Source organism: Ruditapes philippinarum, unplaced genomic scaffold (genome assembly GCF_026571515.1).
Source record: "Ruditapes philippinarum isolate M1 unplaced genomic scaffold, ASM2657151v2 ctg5025_1_1_1_1, whole genome shotgun sequence".
NCBI classification, from domain to species: Eukaryota; Metazoa; Mollusca; class Bivalvia; order Venerida; family Veneridae; genus Ruditapes; species Ruditapes philippinarum.
In genome coordinates this window covers 7,934-30,082 of record NW_026853935.1, presented here as the reverse complement: position 1 = coordinate 30,082, position 22,149 = coordinate 7,934, and the positions used below count along the sequence as shown (strand labels likewise).

Genomic DNA, 22,149 nt, shown 5'->3' with positions numbered 1-22,149 from the left:
AAAGATCTAATAGGCAGTATCGGCACCTGTGTGGAAAATAAAGGAACAGATAGTGTTACATGGTCGGGAATGAAAAGGTTTTCATTGCCTATTTTGTTTTAGAATGATTTTGTTGTTACTTAAATGGTACAAGCATAAAAAACAAAAAGGATTGGGGTCACACTCATTTAATACATAGGCAAGTGAAAGGATAATCACATGAATATATATTTACTTTCTTGTAAGATAAATCTTCGCGGGGGTAAAATGAATGTAATTGTACCAAGAGCTTTAAAAATCCAGTATTTATAAAGTTCTAAGAAAAGTGTTTGTTAAAACGTTTCGAATGTGATAATCGTTTGCTTTGAAGTTTTGGACAGAGTGTTTTATCGTTATATTTTACATTCTTAAATTTACCGTGATCTTTACAGAACTTGTGTTTAATTTGCATATTCATGTAACCTGTAAACAAATTAATGATTTGATGTTCAACCTTAAATTTATCCGCTTCAGCTAAAGAACTGCTTGCCGTTTAAGACGATGGACTATCATAGGACTTTCTATCGTTATTCAATTCTAAAAACGAACCCTTTAATTGGCCGCTGTCTCTTTTGAAATATGTTGTCAAAATATTTATCTTATCAGGGCAAAGTATGGGAGATTAATCCCCCACCCCCTGTTTAATGATTAATCCCCCACCCTCTGTTTAATATGGTTAAGTATGATCCTAAATCAGACGTTCATCTCTCAAATGCTTGAATACTTTGAAGTTTGATACAATATGATTTTATCCAGATATGCATGAATTGCAAATATAAATGGTGTAACCTTTTTTTAAGTAACTCAAACTCGTTTTATTCAAAATTCCTCGTAAGTCGAACAATTTTTAGTCCCGTATTCTTTTATATAAGATACTAATTTCCTTATTTTAGAGAGTGATGATAGCATTTATATTTTAACTGTCATAATATAATATTACTGAAAATACTACATTGTATATCTTTCATGTTTGTCACTTAATTGCGGAAATAATGTGAATATTTTTATGTGTTTTCCGGAAATGTGTGCAATTAACGAAAATTACGCCGGAAATTTACCAAGAATTATGATGGCAGTTTTAATCTGAGTAATTGAGGGATAATATTTGTCATCAAGGAATCATGTACATATCAATACATGCTAAATGTAGTAGAAAATTTCACTGAATCAATTTTAAATAAAATTTTACTAAACTAAACATTCATAAAAAGAATATATTACTAATAGTAGTTTGTGATTATAAAGTCAAAATATAACAAATGCGTGCAGGCGGCTGACTAGTCCAAGAGGACAACACAGTTCTATTTTAAAGTGAATTGGTCTGTAATGGAAGGTCTGTAGTACAATGAATAATTATATTGATAGCTTTTAGTACAGACATAAGAACAAACCACGAAAAAAAATATACATGGATGTTGTTACATGATCCAATATTACATAAATCTATAGAGCAGATACTAAAGTGTTCTAGAACAAAATATGAGCCGCGTCACGACAAAAACAACATAGTGCGTTTACGACCAACATGGATCCAGACCAGCCTGCGCATCCCCGCAGTCTGATCAGGATCCACGCTGTTCGCTTACAAAACCCTATAAGAAGTAGAGAAACTGATAGCGAACAGCATGGATCCTAATCAGACTGCGCGGATGCGCAGGCTGGTCTGGATCCATGCTGGTCGCAAACCCATTATTTTGGTTTTGTCATGGCGCAGCTCAATAGCTAAATGGTCATTCTAAATCATTTAAAATTTTATAAAAAAAATTCAAGCAACATTATAATGCAAGTGTTGACATAACATCTATGTTCGAAGATTTAAAAAGAGTTCGGATTTGGCAAGTCATGCCAAAGGCATGACATCATCTTAAGGCCAATAACATAGAAAATGGAAAAAAAATAGAAAAAAAATGTTTTGATTGCGACAACGTAGTGCAAATTGTAAGACTACCATTTTTTATCTCCAAAAAAGTGTTGTCTGCAGAGATTGAACATGTAATATTTCATGTTTGTGACGTTGATTTTTTTCGGACAATCCTGATATTTTTATATACACGGGCTTCACAAAATCATACATTTATTTCTTTTGTACAGTATCAAACATTCTAGGTCATATGTCCGAGTATACTACAGTATGGGTTATATAAAATTAAAACTTAGTTTGCAATTTGGAAAAGGTCGTGTTTGTTTCTATTTCTCCTTTTCCACTAAAAAAATATTGTGATGCATTATAAAAGTGATAGTTGCACCGTACTTTATCTCAGTGTGGTTGCATATTTCTGGATCATCGATTCCAATGCATTTAGCGCTAAAGACTGAATATCGCTTAAGCCGATGCTTGGGTTCCCGGTGCTTGGGTGCGTGAGAGAGAATTGCACTGTCTATGGAGTTGGAAAAGGGTATGTAAGAAATTTTTTTATGAATCTCAAAACATGTAAAAACAGCATTTGAGTACCACACTAAATACCGTATTCCTGTATATATACCACACAAGGCGCTTGCATGATCAAATGCTAAAGCCTCGCCTTTTCACCCGCCGAAATGCACTTTAAAATGTTTAATTTATCTATTTTCTTCAAATTATATACGACAATGAATAAAAAACATGAGACTCGACGAAAAAAGCGATATCGATTCAACTCTGTGATCAAGATTTCTGCAAGCGTTTAGAGGTACTGCTCCAACATTGTAGCGCTTTAAATCCGTATAATGTTTCTGACGTTACGACAATAAGGTTGTGACGTCAACTTTTATTACGTTCTACGCATGTGACGTCCTAATGTTGTTAACGTTGTAACCTCTAGTAACTCTCTAACTACATATCACAGAAGTCGTTGGGTTAATATCGGTTTGACAAAGGTAAAGAAGCAAAAGGATGGCGGAAAACTCTGCCGGGAAGCGTTTGTCAAAGATTTTAAATATGGTGCAAAGTGACGAAATTTGGTAAGGGCGATATTTTTTTACTTTTTTTTAAAACGTATATAGATCTAGATATAGTATAATATTACATTTATCCTTTATCGTTTATTTCGTATCGTTTGTTGTCAAAATATTAATAGTGATTTCGCATCCATCAGCGGGAGTTTCAGAATAAACTAGATTATCTGGTTCATTATCATCATCATCAACATCATTGTCATGGTCGTCATAATCATCACCATCACAATCATCATCATCACAATCATCATCACCATCATAATCATCATCACCATCATCTTCATCACCATCACAATCATCGTCATCATCACCATCCTCTTTCTCATCATTATTTGAATGATTTTTATGTAACAAGGCATTTCTTTTACTGAACGCTGAGTGCATTAAAGAATCAACATGTGCAGTTAATTAAAAGATAGTCATTAAAATCATCTACCAAATGATACAGAAGCTCCTCTTCATAATTAATAAGTCTTCATAAAATGATTTAGATTATCATTTGCAGGGGATTAACCATTTGGTCATCAATATAATTTCTCCGCCACTGTTTTAAATATTTTTGTGGAAAAAGGTGATAGTCACCTGGAACATGCATTAAATAACATTCCGCCGGACTGCCAACGCTAGAATTAAACCTACAAATCCAGCAACCCATCAAATAAACAAAAACTGATCAACTAAACCGTTCACTACATGCATATAAATAGATAGGTGAAGTAAAATATAAACTAATGTTGCAATAAAATTATATCAAACATTAATGTTTAAAGGAATATCACTAAGGTCCAAAAGCCTAAATTTTCTTTCATAGATCAACTGGAACACTTAAAACAGAAAGATATCTATATGATGATTAGGAAGTATATAATCAGAAATTATTTAGAAAATCGTTTTTATGCTCTACTTAGCCAGATATGAGTGAAAACCGTTGCAATGCTTTTCAATTCTGGACCATTTTTCACAATTATTATATTTGTTCTGCAAAAAACAGAATGAGCGTATGATCTAAAAGTTTGCACACAAATTATTGGTCTTGACCTACATCAACTTGGAAACATATTTCCAGTCCCATCATGTCAAAAAACTTCAGTGGAGTCCCTTTAATGTTCATGTATTTACTTAACAATTTTTATAACCGAGATGAATTTGTATAGGGCCTTTAACCTGTTGGAACTGACAGTGATTAGCCTTTTCTCCCAGTACAGTGAAGATCAGGCTGCACATGTACAGTTGATATGGTTCGTTTTTTTACATTTAAATCCCTAAATTATTATAATTTTTTTTTTCTATCATTGAAACTGAAGTAAGTAAATCTTAATCTTAATCATTTTTAAAAGAGAAACGGACATGCCCAGCAAGAGAATTCGTCGGTTTTGCAAATATAAAACGAAAATTGCTGAAATTAATATTTCACTTTTCTGTATGTTCCAGGAAAGATCACGTTCGTCGTGAAAATGTAACAGCACGGCAAATATGGCCAGAAACCTGGGGATATCTTGTGTACGAATACAAAATGGTAGGTTAAACTGACAGCTTTTCGACAACTGTTTCAAAATTTTAATGATATCTATGAGTTGAATTGGGACTTTCAAATAAAGAAATACAAGTAATTTATAGTCAATTTATGGAATTCGGCCGCTACAGTACTTGGTTAAATATGAGTTGACCTTTATTTTATACAACTTTATTTTGGTTGGAAGCAATAAGCTTATTGAAACACTCTCGAATCCGTTCCTGCAACGAACCAGTACTCAGCTATGAATGTAAAGTGTCTTGCCCAAGGAATCAACGGCTTGCCCCCGACAGCGTTTGAATCCACGCGGTTCAGCTCCATAATGGGTCCGTCACACCATGGCGTTCTGGTCAGCGTTCTACGACGTTTTAAGAAACGTTGGTAGTCGCCCATGATTGCTGGGATAGTGCCAGAAGAACGTTGTTTGAACGCCAGTGAACGTCAGTAATCGCCGGGAATCGGCTAAGAACGCTGGTCCGGAAAAAAAGTTTTGAACATGCACAAAAGTTCTCACTCAGACCAGCGTTCTACAACGTTTAAATCTCAAACGCTGAAGAACGTTAAAGAACGTAAATTCCTGGAACGTTTTACTAACTTTCGACGAGCGTTGCACACTGTCGTTAGTCAGTCGTTACTCAATCGCTACTTGGTTGTTACTAATAGTTTGCTTTGCAGTGAACCACTCACTAGCGACTCACTGGCGACATTTCAACGACCGCTGAACGGTCTTCAAGCGCAAACAACGTGTGACTAAAGGTAAACGAACGTCCTTTTGGCGTCAGTTGAGCGTCATTTGACCGTTTCACGAACGTCTATGCATACGTTAAAAGCAAGGTTCATTTGATTTTGGGTTATCGTAGAGGGAGATCCTGAAAGATTGAGTAGGCTTAGATGTTTGCTATAGCCAAGCATCAAGTAGATGTACTGAACTTAAACATATCTGAACATATTGAAGGAATTCATCCACAGAGAAGACCCCGACACTCATCCATAGAGAAGAAGACCCAGACGAAGACGACAGTGTTGGACTAAATCGTGAATATAAAGACGTCAATGATTTGGAAATACAAATGTAGCTAGAAGAAGGCCTTACCCCAATTTTTTTTCTTGGTGTCATGATACTGACTATTCAAACTCACAAGAGCAACTAATTCACTGAGAAATTTCCAGCGTTCTGTGCCGTTTAACCCGTTAAAATAACACGCCATCAAGACGCTATTCTGTGGTTATCCATGCACGCGTTAGTCACACGCTCAAAACGCTCGTCAGGCGTTGACAAATAGTTCGCCCGCGCCAGTATCACATTAGCACACGCTTATGTGTTTCCGACGTATCTTACATGGTCGCGGTTACACGTTTCCCGTGCGTTAGACACACGCTAGTTATGCGTTAGACGCACGTTTATCACACGCTAGATGTGTCAACCTCATTCAAGAACGTTCAAAAATTGAACGATTGAAACGTTCAGAGAGCGTCGACCAGAACGTCATGGTGTGACGGACCCTTAAGATTACTAGTCCGACGGCATCTCGGCCACGTCGCCACTTACAGGTCTTCGAGATCAGTTTTGAGCTGATATTGGGTTCCGAACAAGTTTACAGATACACAACAAATTATAACTATAGTTATTTGAATAGAACCAATAATCACAACTCGACATTTAAACATTATTTTGGTTCCAGTTAAACTGCAAACTTGCTGGGGATCCTCCACTATCACGACCCCAGTCCAACCAGACTCCGGAAACGTTGAAGTTACCTGTTATACCAAAGAAGAGGGCGGGATTTCCTAGCACAACAAGCCAAGGAATCGGCTGGACATCAGCAAAGGTATAAATACTAAACATAGTGATAATTTCCCCCAAAATCCCGCATTAAATGTCAAAAAATTCATCATTCAGGCGCCAGAAGGTCATTGGGTCATATTCAAGGTCAAAGTTCAGTACCACACGCAATATGAATCAGGATTTGTCAAACCTTACTCCAAAATGAATTGCGTAATAACTAATAACTGATTCATGAGAAAACATTGCTGTCATGCGATTCGCCAATTCGATCTCTTTTTATTAAAAAAAAAACAAAAACAAAAACTAATTTTACAATCTTATTTGGATAATAAATTCCCTAAAATTTTGAATGGACTGTTTCAAATTCAGTTAAGCAAATCCATTACACATATTGTAGGGCAAATCCATTACACATATTGTAGGACAAATCCATTACACATATTGTAGGGCAAATCCATTACACATATTGAAGGGCAAATTCATTACACATATTGTAGGGCAAATCAATTACTTATATGGTAGGGCAAATCCATTACACATAGTGTAGGACAAATCCATTACACATATTGTAGGGCAAATCCATTACACATATTGTAGGGCAAATCCATTACACATATTGTAGGGCAAATCAATTACTTATATGGTAGGGCAAATCCATTACACATATTGTATGGCAAATCCATTACACATATTGTAGGGCAAATCAATTACTTATATGGTAGGGCAAATCCATTACACATATTGTAGGACAAATCCATTACACATATTGTAGGGCAAATCCATTACACATATTGTAGGGCAAATCAATTACTTATATGGTAGGGCAAATCCATTACACATATTGTATGGCAAATCCATTACACATATTGTAGGGCAAATCAATTACTTATATGGTAGGGCAAATCCATTACACATATTGAAGGGCAAATCCATTACACATATTGAAGGGCAAATCCATTACACACATTGCAGTGCAAATCCGTTACACATATTGTCGGGAAAATCTGTTACACATATTGTAGAGCAAATCCACTACACACATTGTAGGGCAAATCCATTACACATATTGAAGGGCAAATCCATTACACATATTGAAGGGCAAATCCATTACACATATTGTAGGGCAAATCCATTACACATATTGTAGAACAAATCCATTACACAGATTGTAGGGCAAATCCATTACAGATATTGTAGGACAAATACATTACACATATTGATGGGCAAATTCGTTACACATATTGTAGGACAAAAACATTACACGTATTGTAGGGCAAATACATTACACATATTGTAGGGCAAATCTATTACACACATTGCAGAGCAAATCCATTACACAGATTGTAGGGCAAATTCATTACAAATTGAAATATTGTAGGGCAAATCCATTACACACATAGTAGGGCAAATCCATTACACATAAAATTATTGTAGGGCAAATCCGTTACACATATTGTAGGACAAATACATTACACATATTGTAGGACAAATCCATTACATATATTGTACGGCAAATCCATTACACATATCGGTGAGCAAATCCATTACACATATTGTAGGGAAAATCCATTACACATATTACAGGGCAAATCCATTACTCATATTGGTTGGCAAATCCATTACACACATTGTAGGGCAAAACCATTACACATATTGTAGGGCAAATCCATTACACATATTGTAGGGCAAATCCATTTTACAGATATTGCAGGGCAAATCCATTACACCTATTGAAGGGCAAATCCATTACACATATTGTAGGGCAATTACATTACACAAATTGAAGGGCAAGTCCATTACACATATTGTAGGGCAAACCCATTACACATATTGAAGGGCAAATCCATAACACATATTGTAGGGCAAATCCATTAGACATATAACAGGGCAAATCCATTACACATAGTCAGCAGGTAATGGGTTCTGTTGAAGTTTCAATTAAATGTCACACTGGCCATCATGACTTGACAATTTGCCCCATTGGCGTTGTGTCCCATTTATAGATGTGTCCATTGATATCGTTACATTACCCTCATCAACATTACGAGGACTTTTAAGCTATTGAGGCCTCAGGAGGATGGTAAAGAAGGTCTCAAATGTCCTCACATGCATAATTCCCGGCATATGGAGGGTTTATCAAGGTATCAACAGTTAGTGAGCTAGCTGAAAAGATTCCTAGATTTAAAAGATTAATTTATTGTTTGTACAGGATTCGAATCCCTTTTGGTGAATTATTTGAAGTCAGTGACCTAAACCACTTGGCAACCAAGACCTTCCCATAATTCCCCAAGTCACACTGAAGTCCTTTTGATGTACATTATTAAAGGGTATATTAAACATCAATATAACATACTATTACATTTTTCTTCTCTTGTTTTACAGAATACATTGCGTACCCAGATGGTAACAAGTTTTGGAGAACAAAAGCGAGGCAAATGTAGTATACAGAGAAGATTTAAGTGGCCTCACGATGCAGTTTAAGCTTATGACAACATTTTTAGATATAACTTAATATGAGATTTTAAAAATTACATCTGTTTTTATTGTTTATTCTAGAGAAGAACAAAATAACAAATTCACAATAATTTTTATTCATTTATTCGATTTAAGATTTTATTTTTTTTCAAATAAAGAACACACAAATGCAAGTTGTGTCAACTTTCATGTACAGTTTGTCCACTCAAGGTTATGCAATACATTATATCAACTAAACTTAAATCTTCAAACCAAATTATCTTACTTTTTCATTGAAAAATAGGAGGGTACAGAACATGTCATGGAATTGATCTTTTCATATCACCATACATTCCATATTTCCAGCCAACCTAATAGGGGTTTTAGGCTTTAAAAAGTGGGGAATTTGGACCAGTCGTAATCTTAAAACTATGCAAAATATAAGTATAATTATGGCCCCTATTTCATTATCAAAATTAGCATTTCTATAACATTATTTGACATTTCCAAATTTTAAACAAAGATAAATAACAACTAAAACATGTATCCGAAATGATACTCACAGTTATTTTTACAGCAACCAATGCCTTTTTAAGTTGGAAAATTTCAGCATAGTTAGAAAATTAAACAAACGTATTATTATTTAAACGCTTACTTTTTTTTTAAGATGATAATATACATTTATAAATAGCAATTTTTTTTTCACATTAAAAAGTTACATTAGAAATGCTTAAAATATTAAACTGATCATGAACAGCATCACCATATTTGGGAACTTTCAACATAAAATCCACAAGATAAAAGCAATAGAAATGTTTTTGATATTCTTATAAAATATTTCTTGGCAAAAAAGTGTTTTGAGAAAGTTAGTATGGACATGACATATGATGAATATGATGATACTTTATCCCAGAACAATTTATTATCTGCAAAATTAAGATACATTTTATTGGACCTTGTGCCTGACTCACCAACAACATCCATTTATAATTATTTTGTGTTTTATTAACACATATGATCATATTTTTTTGTATCACTTTCAAAATAAGGCCCTTATTCAGTCTTTATAACACAAATGTATGCAAAACAAATCACCGTATTACATTTAATAAATACAAGGAAAGATGCTACAGTTGATCCTTTCATAACAGGAATCTATTTTTAGGCACTTAAAACAGTCTTTGGGAGTTTTCATAGTGACATAGACAAAATTAAAACTCAATAGTGAAATCGGTGACACCTAAGTTTTTTCCGCTACAAATATTTCTGTCATCATATTCTAACAACATGCCAAGTTTTAAGAAATTCTATTGAACAGTTTTAATTCTGCCTATATGTCTACATGAAAACTTCCAAAAACGTCCTTAAGCCTGAAACAATTTACTTCACTTAAAATGCCAGTATACTATAGTTTACTTCAATGGTGTCACGACACCTGTGACGCCTCAACTAAATGTGAACAATTTATGAAGTAGGTAACTTTTTTTTTCTTGCATAGATATATACTGCTATGAGTGGTACAAAAAAAGTTAAATCAACAAATTTTTTTTGATATTTTGGGCCATTTTATGAAAGCAGCAGTACCTCCAGATGAGCCAAAATATTTCAATAAAATCAAACTTGAGAAAAAAGAACCAAAAATTTAGGAAAAGTAAAAATATTCAAGATTCAATTAAAAAATTTATTTGCGACTAATTTTCAGTGTTTATAACTATATTTCTACTGCGTTACTTATGCATTTAAGGCTATTTTTGCACATTTTTACCTCATTTTGGTAATTAAATTGGGTGCTAAGTGCCATTTAAAATGTGTAAATTGTTTCCTTTTTGTTACTACATCATATTGATAAATACAATAGAACTTCGGTAAGTCGAAGTTGAAGGGACTTGCGTAAAAACTTCGACACATCGGGACTTCGACTCATGAATCGCTCTCAATTCCATGACAAAATTTTGACCCGTGACTAGTCCTAATTATAAGATCTATAACGAAACCTATTTCATGTTTTTCCAACATTAATCTGATATTAACATTTGACAATGATAGATATAGCATGTTAAATAATGTTTTTCACGGCTAATTATTTGGACTTCCCGTTGACATATACAAAAGAGATACAAAAGGTGTATGAATACGAAAGGGCGATAACTAAACCAGCTTATAGTAAATATTACGCGTGTTATTCTCCTGCGACACCGGGTCAAGGATGTTTTCAAATGAAAGTAGTTCTTACTGTTTACTTTCAAATACCACTACGGCAATTAAAATAGTTACGATTAAAGCATTTTATCACGCATTTTATCGCAAACAAAGGCTGTTTGAACACACGGCTGTGTTATTAACACCTATCACACAAGTTGATTGGAAATCGTCTTCGCAGCCAGATAAGGTGTGAAAAATGTCTCGAGATCAAAGGTGTCAAAACAATCCAAGGACTTCGACTTATTTGTTGTAAATTGCACTAGATTTACTTTATACGGACCACGAAAAAACCTCGACACATCGAAAAATTCGACACATAAAATTTCGACTCATAAATAGGTTTTAATAAGGAATATATAGGGGGAAAGTCGGGACTTTCATTTTTCTTCGACACATCGAGAAAATCGACTAATCGAAGTTCGACTCATAGAAGTTCTACTGTACTTTTAAATACATTAAAAACAAGAGGGCCATGATGGCCCTAGATCGCTCACCTGAATTATCAAACTCATCCAAACAATTACCTAGACAAGCATTCTGACCAAGTCTCATGACAGGTGAGTCAAAAATGTGACCACTACAGTGTTAACAAGGATTATCCATATTTGAGCAGTGCGACCTAGTTTTTTACCCAGGTGACACATATTCAAACTTGACCTAGAAATCATCAAAACAAACTTTCAGACCAATTTCCAGGATACTTGGATCAAAACAGTAGCAACTAGAGTGTTAACAAGATTTTTCTATTTTTAGCTCCGGTGACCTAGTTTCACATGCGATTTCAAACTCATCCAAGCAATTACCTAGACAAGCATTCTGACCAAGTTTGATGATAATGGAGTCGAAAATGTGACCACTAGAATGTTAACAAGGTTTTTCCATATTTGGGCGGTGTGACCTAGTTTTTCATCCAAGATGACCCATGTTCGATCTTGACTTAGAAATCATCAAAACAAACTTTCAGACCAATTAACAGAATATTTGGATCACAACAGTAGCCACTAGAGTGTTAACAAGATTTTTCTATTTTTAGCTCCTGTGACCTAGTTTTTCATCCGAGATGTCCCATGTTCGATTTATTCCCAGCAATGACCTAGACAAGTTTCCTGACCAAGTTTGATGACAATTGAGTCAAAATTGTGACCACTAGAGTGTTAACAAGGTTTTTCTATTTTTAGCTCCTGTGACCTAGTTTTTCATCCGAGATGACCCATGTTCGAACTCATCGGAGTTATTACCTAGACAAGCATCTTGATCAAGTTTGATGATGATTGATGCAAAAATGTGACCGCTAAAGTGTTAACAAGGTTTTTCTATTTTTAGCTTCGGTGACCTACTTTTTCATCCGAGATGACCCATGTTCGAACTCATCCAAGCTATCAACTAGATAAGCATCCTGACCAAGTTTGATGATGATTGATGCAAAAATGTGACCGCTAGAGTGTTAACAAGGTTTTTCTATTTATAGCTCCGGTGACCTAGTTTTTCATCCGAGATGACCATATTCGAACTCATCCGAGCTATTATCTAAACAAGCATCCTGACAAAGTTTGATGATGATTGGGTCAAAAATGTGACCACTAGAGTGGTCACAAGGTTTTTCTATTTTTAGCTCCTGTGACCTAGTTTTTCATCAGAGATGACCCATGTTCGAACTCATCCAAGCAATTGACTAGACAAGCATTCTGACCAAGTTTGATGATGATTGGTTCAAAAATGTGACCACTAGAGTGTTCACAAGGTTTTTTCTATTTATAGCTCCTGTGACCTACTTTTTCATCCGAGATGACCCATGTTCGAACTCATCCGAGCTATCACCTAGACAAACATCCTGACCAAGTTTGATGATGATTGGGTCAAAAATGTGACCTCTAGAGTGTTCACAAGGTTTTTCTATTTTTAGCTCTTGTGACCTAGTTTTTCATCTGAGATGACCCATGTTCGAACTCATCCGAGCTTTCAACTAGATAAGCATCCTGACCAAGTTTGATGATGATTGAGGCAAAAATGCGACCGCTAGAGTGTTCACAAGCAATTGTGGACGGCCGGACGGACGACGGACGACGGACATTCATCGATCCTAAAAGCTCACCCTGAGCAAGCTCAGGTGAGCTAAAAAAATTAATGAAAATTAGCATGAATTTGAAGGCTTGCTTCATTTAACAATAATTTAAATGAAATCTAATGATAACATGTAACATCCAAGGTCTAACAAATTCATTATCATTTAACAAATTAATTATCATTAACCATGCAATACAACACAGCCGAAAATTGGTCTCGTGTTTCAATTCTGAAAATTAAGTCCTTCAAACAGAAATTTGATGTTCGGGATCGGTATGCACATCTGTTCAATTTTTTCATCTTTAAAAGTCCTGATTTCTTTCATTTACATTCATCACAAAGATAATCGCAATTCTCTGATTTTCCATCGTTATTGATATTTATATTCATCGCAAAGATAACCGCAATTTCCCCGATTTCCATCGTAATTGTTTCCCTGCGTATTTGCAAAACATACACTGTACATGTACGTTTCGTCTTCAATCGTTCTCATCATCCTCACTACTGTCCGATTCCTCGTACGTCACTGTAGGCCTGTTTGTATTGATCACTTTATCACCGAGGTTTTCCTCATCCTCAGAGTCACTGTCACTAGGGGGTAACATATCGTCTGGAATCATACCATTACTGTTCTTGTTGTCTGAACAGTCGGAAAATCCTGCTGGCCTAATAAAAAATACATCTTTATATGTAGCAATAAATTCAGAACAATAAATCAGAATTTTTAAGGAAAATTTACAACAAATTTCTAAATTTATTTTATTTGATAGCATTTATTCCATAAAATTTAATTCATTGAAAGTTTAAATTAAATGTATGGCTAAGACAATATGATAAGTCAACATTCAATAGACTATTGTTTTATCATGTTCACAGTGATGCTCATTTATGTATTTTTAATCTTTAAATGACCTTGAACTTTGAATCAGATTCAAAAGTATGAAATTGTTTGACAAACAGTTTATAATATCTTGATGAATAATGTTATGCCCACACTTTTGATCTTTGAATGACCTTGACTTCTATTTTTTGGGCGACTTTTTTTCTTGTATTATCCTTTTGAACATATTTGTTGATCATATGTTATTTCACAATTTATTATGAATATGATAAAATTGTCCATTTTTCTATAAATTGAAAATGTTAACATGCATACACACTGATTTAAGATTTTTTAAAGCAATATGAAACAGCTACTGACCTAACAAAAGTAAATATTTGCTTTGCCTGCTTAGCAGTAAACATTTGTTTTGTTTTACTAAGTCACACTAATATTGCAACTGTCATATGGTGCCTTTCCAGCATTACTGGTTGAGAAAAGACCTAAAGTGCCATTTCATGCATTTTTTCAGGCATGTGCTGCTATGAAAATAGCTAGATAGCTTTTTCAGATAGGTAAATCCAAATATATTGAAACCATTTGAACCTAAAGCAGTGAATGGCAAGTGATTTGAATTCAGCCATTTTAAACTACTGGCAACGAAGGTCCCGTATTTAAAAAGTATTTATTCAACAACATCAATAGTAGGAAAGCATTACCATTTTCCTTCATCTTTTATGTATTTTATTTGGTCCTTGTACAGAATGTTCACTATTTCAGCCTTGACTTTGTCCCCTTCACCAATGGGCTCTATCATCACAAAATCACCTGAAATTTAAAAAGAAATATCAGCTATGACAAACCCTGTTACAAGTAAAGAAACTGAAACTAGTGAACATCATGGATCCTGATCAGACTGCGCGGATGGGCAGGCTGGTCTGGATCCATGATTGTCGCAAATGCAAATGTAGGTTTTGTCATGGCGCGGCTAATTAATATCAGCCAACGCCAATCAGTAAGATCCAGGTCAGTCACCTGCACATCTATTTAATCAGACCAGACTTTTTATTGCTTATCAACAACTTTGAATGACTATCTCAAATCTTTCTTACATGACAGTATCCAAAGTCCCAAATATTCGAAACCTCAGCAATGAGTGCCAAACAATTTAAAGTCACTGACCATAATTACTTGGCCATAGAGTAAGACTAGCATAATATTGTTTTATTTAAGGAGGACAAAAAGTTTTCAGGCTAAAAGCATGCACCAATAACCATTCTGTCACAACAAGAAAAATATGTAAAGGTAAAACCAGCAAAATATACATGTACTGTACAAATTTAAAAACTGTAAAATCATGATATTGTTTTTAATATTTCATATACTCAGTTATATCTAGCAAGAGTTTTGACATTGTCTTTGTTATTCACATGTTATGCAAATGAAATACACGTATATAACAATACAAAGTAAAGTAACAAAAATACATCTGCCATTTTAACAATTTAGTGAAGATCTTGTGCATGCACTATCAGTTTTATTGACAATCTACAAAAACCATTCTTTCAACTAAGGTTTTCTTTGTTGCTTTTTTAAAATTTTAAGTCACTCTGACACTGTAAAGGTCATATAGTTACTTTCTAGCTTTACTGGTAGAGAAAGACATCAGGTGCCCTTTCATTATTTCAGGCACAAAAGGGCACCTGTGTAAAACCACTGACCTTCAATAATCTAGCTTGATAGCTTCCAAACTTGACAGAATCCAAACCCCCTGATGGGATTCAACAGGCAAGTAATTTGAAGTTGGTAGCCTTGACCACTCAGACACAGAAGTCCCTAGGTACAATAATATGATTCTTTCCTGGACACAGATTAATATACAACTGATTACAGTCAGCTTATTTTACCCTTTAAGCATGTCATTTTTTTGTATAATAACTTTAATAAAGATGAATATAATACCTCTTTTAATCCATACATTTTTACGGAACTTTGTTGGCATGCTGACAAGAAATCTCTCATTATTTTCCGTTTCAACTTCATGTAAATTATTACCTCTTCCAGCCGAGATCTGAAACCAAAAGACAAATTATGCTACATATAAAGAAAAACGCTTCTTTTCATACTAAGTTACCTGACAACTTTCAAATATTCATCACTATATGCAAAACAAGAGCAATCAGTGATTACATGTGTTGCCTCATGATGGCCAATTTCATGTTGAGACAAATTTTGTGACAGACGGACAGTGCACAACTAGACTTGGTACTGATCATTCCTGTAAAGTTTGGATAAAATTGCACCAGTAGTTTATGAGGAGTAGTCTGGACAAGCTTTTGCGTATCTGGCAACACACAGAAAAAAACACCTTTTTATCAAAGGGCCATAACTCAACCAAAAATCATTCAACCGTAAAAACCTGTGCAATATGCGCAAGGACTTGAGCTACAGATCAATTCTGTAAAGTTTCATTGAAATTGCATTAGTGGTATAAGAGAAGTAGTCCGGACAAACTTTAAAAATAAAAATTATTAAAGGGCCATAACTCTGACAAAAATCATTGAACCGGAAAATGCTGACAATATGCACAACTAGACTTGGTACTGATAATTTCTGTAAAGTTTGGATGAAATTGCAAAAGTAGTTTATGAGGAGTAGTCCGGACAAGTTTTGTGATGGACGGACGGACAGACGACAGAGAAGTGATCCCTATATGTCGCCACTACTCCGTAGAGGCGACACAATTATTAATGATGAACTGTTCCAAAAATTAAAAGAATATTTCACTTATACCAGGCTCTACTTTGTATTCCTAGTATATGTATGTGATGTTTTTATCACAAAGAATAGATTTGCTAAATAATTTTGGCCGTTTAGTGGAATTTAGGAACACACAAGTCAAAAGAACTATGACAAGCTACATTGTTCATATTATAGGTTCGTGTGAATGTATATTTAGTTCTCTAATTATGTGTATGATAATATAGTTTTATTAATTGAGAAAATGAAAGAACTGCCAATCTGAATATCCCTAAATATTATAAAATAAATTTTTGTATATAAAAGTTAGCTTAACAAATATTAATCTTTGCAATAACAATAGATCGAAGTAGAGAAAATATTGTCTAGTTATAATAAAGGCTATTAAAGCACTCGGAAGCTTCGAGGGAGAACCAGTAAGCCGATACACCTAGCTGACAAAAAGCTCATATAAAAAGAGACAACATGCAAAATTGCATGATCAAACAAACAATCAAACACTGTATAAAAATACAATGAATATGACCAATGGGTGAAGCCGTAACAAATAAACTTGGGCATGAATGACAAAATGAACATCAGTAAATGAATACAGCATACATGTTAGTGTAAAGAAATTAAAGTGTTAAAATTACGAACAGGCTCATAACATTCAAATTTTAATGACAAAAAAGCTGTCATTGATAGAAACAATAGGGATGTATCTTTGAGATTTTCTGTCCATCAATAATCTATACACATTTCAAAAACTCGTTAATTTTGACTGCCTAGAAATTAGAAAAATTCATTGAAAATATACAAAGAAGCAGGTGTCCATGTCTAAAATTATGCTGTTGTTACATAGTGGAAAAATTTCAGAGCAATGATGACAAAAACATGGTCAGGAAAAAAATCATGCAATGGGCATTTATAAACAAGAAACTAAACAGAACATGTAATTTACTAAAATCATTTTAACAGGTATGAAAGTGAATGACAAACAAGTAATTGTAGGTTATTTAAACTTATTATCAATATATCGTTGACATTTGTCATCCGATATTGATGTATCGTTGATAAGCTTTGTACTGAATCAATGACAGCTCTAAATGACAGAAACAGTTTATATGAATCCTCACTATCTACATGTACATTTGTACTTTAATATCAAATACATTGTTAAGTCAATAAACTGGCTTACCCGGACAATCTGCTGGCTCCCTTCAGGTAAGACAAAGTCATCTAGAACTTCCTTAACCACATGTTTCCTTTTTGTTGCTGCTGACATTTCAACTCATTTATTATACATGTAGTTGTTTGTTCTGATAAATAGAAAATATCAGCCGACTTTAAACAACAATTTTGAAAATCTATCCATTTTATTAACAAGAATCATAACTGAAAAGTGTTAAATACTGATTTTTTCTTTATTTTTACATAATTATTGCAACAAAACATTAGTGTGAAGAGTGTGTCAAGATAATTGTGTACCTTTGAACCTAAACTTATTAAAATATACAAATGGTTGAAAATGAAGTGGTGGTGGTGTTGGTAGTTAATCCTCCAGATCACAGCAGTGAGCTACTTTGAATTCACCAGGACACAATTTAGCCACCACATCATTCCTGGGCAAGTTGTCATTTAGTTTACCAGTACTAGTTGCCTTCACTTTCTCAAGGAACTGATAACAAGAGCTGTCAGAAGGACAGCGCGCTCGACTTTTTTAGTGCTTGCCTATAAAACAAAACTTTGACAGTTAAGGGCACACAAGACTTTAACTAGGAATTTCTAAGTACAAATCAAGAAACATTTTCACAGAGTTATCTTCTCTTGCTTACAGATAGGTCTCATGATGGCACATAAGAACTCCAACTTCCAAAGTAATATCTCAAATGGTTAGGTCAACAAGTGGACAAGAATGAAAATTTTAACTGAGTTTCTAAGTCAAAAAGGGCCATAATTCAAATAAAATCCTTAACAGAATTACCTTCTCCTGCCCATGTTTGGGACCATGATGGTAAACAAGTATTCCAACTTTCAATTTAATATCTCAACCAGTTCAGTCAAAAAGTTGACTGGTACAAAAAACTTAACCAAGATTCTAAGTCGATAAAAGGCCTTAATTTTTAAAACAAATCCCTGACAGAGTTACCTTCTCTTGTGTACAGATGGGGGTAATGATGTGAAATAGCATTAAAAGTTTCAAAGCAATATCTCAAAGGGTTAAGGCAATAAGTGGATTTTACCCATATTCAATGTATTTTCTAAGTCAAAAAGGGGCATAATTCTGTCAAAAACCTTGACAGAGTTATGTCCTCTTGTCTGTTGATGAAGGTCGTGATGGTAAACAAGTATGGTCAGTTTCAAAGCAATACCTCCAATGGTTTTGAAATAAAGTGAGGTGGTACAAAAAACTTAACCAAGCTCAATACACTTTCTAAGTCAAACAAGAGCTGTCAGAAGGACAGCGCGCTCGACTTTTTTAGTGCTTGCCTATAAAACAAAACTTTGACAGTTAAGGGCACACAAGACTTTAACTAGGAATTTCTAAGTACAAATCAAGAAACATTTTCACAGAGTTATCTTCTCTTGCTTACAGATAGGTCTCATGATGGCACATAAGAACTCCAACTTCCAAAGTAATATCTCAAATGGTTAAGGTCAACAAGTGGACAAGAATGAAAATTTTAACTGAGTTTCTAAGTCAAAAAGGGCCATAATTCAAATAAAATCCTTAACAGAATTACCTTCTCCTGCCCATGTTTGGGACCATGATGGTAAACAAGTATTCCAACTTTCAATTTAATATCTCAACCAGTTCAGTCAAAAAGTAGACTGGTACAAAAAACTTAACCAAGATTCTAAGTCGATAAAAGGCCTTAATTTTTAAAACAAATCCTGACAGAGTTACCTTCTCTTGCGTACAGATGGGGGTAATGATGTGAAATAGCATTAAAAGTTTCAAAGCAATATCTCAAAGGGTTAAGGCAATAAGTGGATTTTACCCATATTCAATGTATTTTCTAAGTCAAAAAGGGGCATAATTCTGTCAAAAACCTTGACAGAGTTATGTCCTCTTGTCTGTTGATGAAGGTCGTGATGGTAAACAAGTATGGTCAGTTTCAAAGCAATACCTCCAATGGTTTTGAAATAAAGTGAGGTGGTACAAAAAACTTAACCAAGCTCAATACACTTTCTAAGTCAAAAAAGGGCCATAATTCTGTCAAAAACCTTGACAGAGTTATGTACTCTTGTCTGTAGATGGAGGTTATGATGGTGAACAAGTATGGTAAGTTTCAAAGCCATACTTGTAATACTTCTGAAATAAAGTGGGGTGGTACGAAAAACTTAACCAAGGTGTGACGCCAACGCTAACGCTAACGCCGACGCCGGGGCGAGTAGGATAGCTCCCCTTTTCATAGAAAAGTCGAGCTAAAAAGGGCCATAATTCTGTCAAAAACCTTGACAGAGTTATGTACTCTTGTCTGTAGATGGAGGTTATGATGGTGAACAAGTATGGTAAGTTTCAAAGCCATACTTGTAATACTTCTGAAATAAAGTGGGGTGGTACGAAAAACTTAACCAAGGTGTGACGCCAACGCCGACGCTAACGCCGACGCCGGGGCGAGTAGGATAGCTCCCCTTTTCATAGAAAAGTCGAGCTAATAACCATACATGCCACAGCCGAGGTACAGTGAGAATTACCATAGAAAGGATTTCATGATCAATCACAACAAAGTGACTTGCACTGTCTAGGAATCCGACCTGGGCTACCAGATTTACAGTTCAAAGCTCTACCTATTGAGCTTACCAGACAGTTTGGTTAAAAAAGACATTTTTTCAATCTTATCAAATGGTTTTAACAGATTTAATAGTTCATTGAATGATTTAATTGCCGACATACAAGTCTTAATTTTCAACATACAGATATGACAAGAAATATCTGCAAAGTCTGTGATTTTCAAAAGCAACAAACTTCTGATCATCAAGCGCTGTAAATTATTATACCTACTGTTATTGATAAGGTTTTCGTTTTCTTTTAGAAATATAAGTTTGTATTCATTCATTGTTTTAGGTTGTTTTTTTTTTAAATGACGTACGACTAGCCTCAACAATGTGTATAGGCTAGCCGTATGTGACTCACCTATGGCTAGAACCTTTGGCTAGCAATACAAGCCCATACGGCTACGTCTAGCCACTGCATAAAATGTAATTTATTATTTGAAATTAATTACATGTACTTCTGTGAAAAATAAGTAATTATAATTGAAAATTAAATTGATGCCTTTGCCTTTTTATTTGTAACTAATTAATTACTTTTGAAAATAATTAAACCTACATGTAAGTCTGGTCGTAATTTCAATGTTTGGCGAATCGTATTCAGAATTATTTAACTGTTTAATATGGGGGGTGGGGTGAACTTGTAATGGGACGAATCGTTATGATCGTTTATCAATTTAAATAACTGAATCCGGAAAGAATTGACAATTGTTGTAAGTTGTGATATATGTTAAAATTTCCATTTGTTACTTACACAAAGTTTCTTTATTCGGTATCACAGAATAATGTCTTCTTTTTGCCTTGAAACTACAGAATTGTCACACTTGTGCAATAATCTCCATTTTGAAGAGTACATTGAATGATTCGCCCTTTAACCACTCGCCCTATATGAGAGTTGTTTCGCCCTAATCATGTTGTTTAGTCATTTAGTTTGAGAAATGTTAAAGCTTAATGAAATGTCTTTGTTTCAAGTAGAGAGCCAGGCCAGCGGCCTGTACATCTATACAGTCTTTACTTTGATATCTATTTTTTTTATTATTACTTTTTTTTTCTTTTTTTTTGTGTTTTTGTATTTTGATACTGGAATTCCCGGTTCTGGAATTCCTTAAGCTTTGAACGGACTGTTCAAATGTAAAGTCATGCAAAATACATTACACACATTCAGTGGATAAAGGTTTAATCGGCAGTGCTATTTAATTAAAACTTATATTGATAATCAGTTAAATTTGTGATTCTATCACTTTTTGATAGAAATGAAGTCTTTGTTACAAGTAGAGGAATGACAGACTATTCTCTCCCTAACCAGTTCCTCTCCCTGTCGGTTCTCTCCCTTACCAGTTCCTCCCCTGACGGTTCTCTCCCTAATTTGAAATATGCAGACAGTTCTCCCCCAATTCATTTTTTAAGTTATTATTAATTTATTTTAGTTTTGACTTAATTCAATAATATTTCTTAATGAAGACTATTAAAAGAATGTGTTTGATATTAAGTGCATTTTATGTTTTATGTTTATCTGAAATTCAACACCTTTTTCAGGTATTTTAATCCTATGGACACCTTCATTGTGAGAGATTAAGATAACTGGCCAGTGACTGATATACACCTGTAATTATGTAAAGGTCTAGTGATATTCATTGTTTTTGTTAAATAACGAATAACATGGTAACAAGTATGTTCTAGAAAATAAATAAGCATTTCACATTTACTTTTATACTAAATTGATTAAAGAACATGACTGTAGTCTTTCACATGAAACAATATTTTAGACCAAATTATTAATAAAAATACTAAATTGTCAACACCTTTTCACAGCTATTTTAATCTAATCAACACCTTGAC

The 22,149-nt window shown here is 34.3% G+C and overlaps 2 protein-coding genes across 2 annotated transcripts; one reads left to right on the top strand and one right to left on the bottom strand.

The window, feature by feature from the left end:
• Positions 1-2,797: 2,797 nt before the first annotated feature.
• Positions 2,798-8,782, top strand: LOC132738448 (ciliary microtubule inner protein 1-like). Its single transcript, XM_060725949.1, has 4 exons — positions 2,798-2,958; positions 4,384-4,468; positions 6,148-6,294; positions 8,634-8,782. The coding sequence occupies exons 1-4, from the start codon at positions 2,891-2,893 to the stop codon at positions 8,730-8,732; spliced, it is 399 nt and encodes a 132-aa protein (XP_060581932.1). The 5' UTR covers positions 2,798-2,890; the 3' UTR covers positions 8,733-8,782.
• Positions 8,783-8,833: 51 nt separating this feature from the next.
• Positions 8,834-21,200, bottom strand: LOC132738447 (probable RNA-binding protein EIF1AD). Its single transcript, XM_060725948.1, has 5 exons — positions 21,065-21,200; positions 17,732-17,852; positions 15,754-15,862; positions 14,511-14,619; positions 8,834-13,637 (listed from the first exon to the last, which is right to left on the bottom strand). Exons 2-5 carry the CDS (start codon positions 17,816-17,818, stop codon positions 13,451-13,453), a joined length of 492 nt encoding a protein of 163 aa, XP_060581931.1. The 5' UTR covers positions 17,819-17,852; positions 21,065-21,200; the 3' UTR covers positions 8,834-13,450.
• Positions 21,201-22,149: the final 949 nt, after the last annotated feature.